This window comes from Scylla paramamosain, chromosome 41 (genome assembly GCF_035594125.1).
Source record: "Scylla paramamosain isolate STU-SP2022 chromosome 41, ASM3559412v1, whole genome shotgun sequence".
In the NCBI taxonomy this organism is placed as follows: Eukaryota; Metazoa; Arthropoda; class Malacostraca; order Decapoda; family Portunidae; genus Scylla; species Scylla paramamosain.
Window position 1 is genome coordinate 12,879,467 of NC_087191.1, and position 2,500 is coordinate 12,881,966.

The 2,500-nt window shown below is 45.8% G+C and overlaps 1 protein-coding gene across 1 annotated transcript in view; it reads left to right on the plus strand.

Annotated features, from left to right (window-relative positions):
• LOC135092809 (heme transporter FLVCR1-like) overlaps positions 1-2,500 on the plus strand; it is a 23,053-nt gene that overhangs the window by 15,320 nt on the left and 5,233 nt on the right. The window contains 2 exon segments of the mRNA XM_063991502.1: positions 1,154-1,238; positions 1,559-1,670. Of these exon segments, the coding sequence (XP_063847572.1) occupies positions 1,154-1,238; positions 1,559-1,670 (197 nt within the window).

A 2,500-nucleotide genomic window follows, 5' to 3' on the forward strand; every position in this document is an offset into this window, starting at 1 on the left:
TGTAGTGGAAGTCATTGGAGTTTTCAAGGAAGTTCCCATGAATCGAGTGGAAAGTTTAACAGGCCTGTAGTGGAAGTCATTGGAGTTTTCAAGGAAGTTTCCATGAGTCAAGGGAGAGATTAACAAACATTCAGACAGTCAACAAGTCGAGCACCCTTGGGAAGCTATCTAACCTTCCTAATCACCTCTGTGGCATTGGTAAACAGGCCTGGTGGGGGAGCAAGGCCTTCAGTGTACGGGCAGAGGGCAGGACAGACAGAGGACAGAATGCATAAAGGGAGAAGAGATATCCTAACCTATAAGAAGGGTGTTTATCATAACCTATAAGAAGGGTGTTTATCATAACCTGCTGTACACAGATCATGTTGCTGTATCTTATCTGTTTAAGGCGTGCAGAGAGAGAGAGAGAGAGAGAGAGAGATGAGAGAGAGAGAGAGAGAGAGAGAGAGAGAGAGAGAGAGAGAGAGAGAGAGAGAGAGAGAGAGAGAGAGAGAGAGAGGGGGTTATTTAAATTTGGTAAGTTTAGTACTCAATTATTGGCCTGAATATTAAGTAAGAGGAGGAGGAGGAGGAGGAGGAGGAGGTGTGTGTGTGTGTGTGTGTGTGTGTGTGTGTGTGTGTGTGTGTATGTGTGTGTGTGTGTGTGTGTTATTATCATTATCCAAAGCATCCTTCCCCCCCATCCTTCCTTCCCCCATCCTCCTCCTCCTCTTCCTCCTCTTCCTCTTCCTCCTCTTCCTCTTCCCACTCCTCCCATCTATGGCCCTCTATCTCTCCTCCCCCTTCCTCCTCCTCCTCCTCCTCCTCCTCCTCCTCCTCCTTCCCTCTTCCCACCCATTCCCTTCCTCCCCTCCCTGTGATATCCTCCTCCCCCCCACTCCTCCTCCTCCTCCTCCTCCCTCTTCCTCCCCCCCCTTGTACATACCGGGAACTTCCTATTTAAGAACAGATGACCCTTCCTCCTCCTCCTCCCTCCTCCTCCTCCTCCCCCTCTCATGTCATGCAACCCCTCTCTCTCTCTCTCTCTCTCTCTCTCTCTCTATGATATTACCTATCACGCCCAGCTACCATCACTACTACTACTACTACTACTACTACTACTACTACTACTACTACTACTACTACTACTACTACTACTACTACTATTTTTCAGTGTTCAGGGAGAAACCACCCACGCCCCCAACTACTGCCGCCCTTACGCAGGAGGAGACAGGATCTTACGTGAAAGGAATCGTTAAGTAAGTGAGAGAGAGAGAGAGAGAGAGAGAGAGAGAGAGAGAGAGAGAGAGAGAGAGAGAGAGAGAGAGAGAGAGAGAGAGAGAGAGATTTAAGATATAAGATTGTTGTTGTTATTGTTGTTGTTGTTGTTATTGTTGTTATCATTATTTTTCTCCATCTATCTCTTATTCCTCATGTTTTCTTCTTTTCTCCTCCTCCTCCTCCTCCTCCTCCTCCTCCTCCATCTACTCCTCCCATCCCCACTCCTGTCTTCTACTACTACTACTACTACTACTACTACTACTACTACTACTACTACTACCACCACCACCACCCCCAGGCTCATAAGAAACCCAGGCTACGTTCTCCTGCTTCTCTCCTACGGGATCAACGTGGGAGCCTTCTATGCGATCTCCACGCTGCTCAACCAAGTGGTTCTTGCGCACTTCGAAGTGAGTAGGCGCTGAACACACACACACACACACACACGCACACACACACACACACACACGCGCAGGGGACAGACACAAACACACACAGGGACGGTCAGACTCATAACCGTATTCTGAAACTTCTGTGCGGGTCTTCACTACTTCTCAAAGGGTTGTAGTTGAAGTTGCGTGGGTTTTTAAGGGTGCTTTTACGGTTGAATGGGTGTAATTAAAGGAACACGGGGATTTTAAGGGTGTTTCTTGCGGTTAAAAAGGGTGTAATTGAAGGAACACGGGATTATATTATTTAAGGGTGTTTCTTGCGGTTAAAAGGGGGTGTAATTGAAGGAACACGGGATTTTAAGGGTGTTTCTTGCGGTTAAAAGGGTTGTAATTAAAGGAACACGTGATTTTAAGGGTGTTTCTTGCAGTTAAAAGGGTGTAATTGAAGGAAACACGTGATTTTAAGGGTGTTTTCTTGCAGTTAAAAGGGTGTAATTGAAGGAACACGTGATTTTAAGGGTGTTTCTTGCGGTTAAAAGGGTGTAGTTGAAGGAACACGTGATTTTTAAGGGTGTTTCTTGCGGTTAAAAGGGTGTAGTTGAAGGAACACGGGATTTTAAGGGTGTTTCTTGCAGTTAAAAGGGTGTAATTGAAGGAACACGTGATTTTAAGGGTGTTTCTTGCAGTTAAAAGGGTGTAATTGAAGGAACACGGGATTTTAAGGGTGTTTCTTGCAGTTAAAAGGGTGTAATTGAAGGAACACGTGATTTTAAGGGTGTTTCTTGCGGTTAAAAGGGTGTAATTGAAGGAACACGTGATTTTAAGGGTGTTTCTTGCAGTTAAAAGGG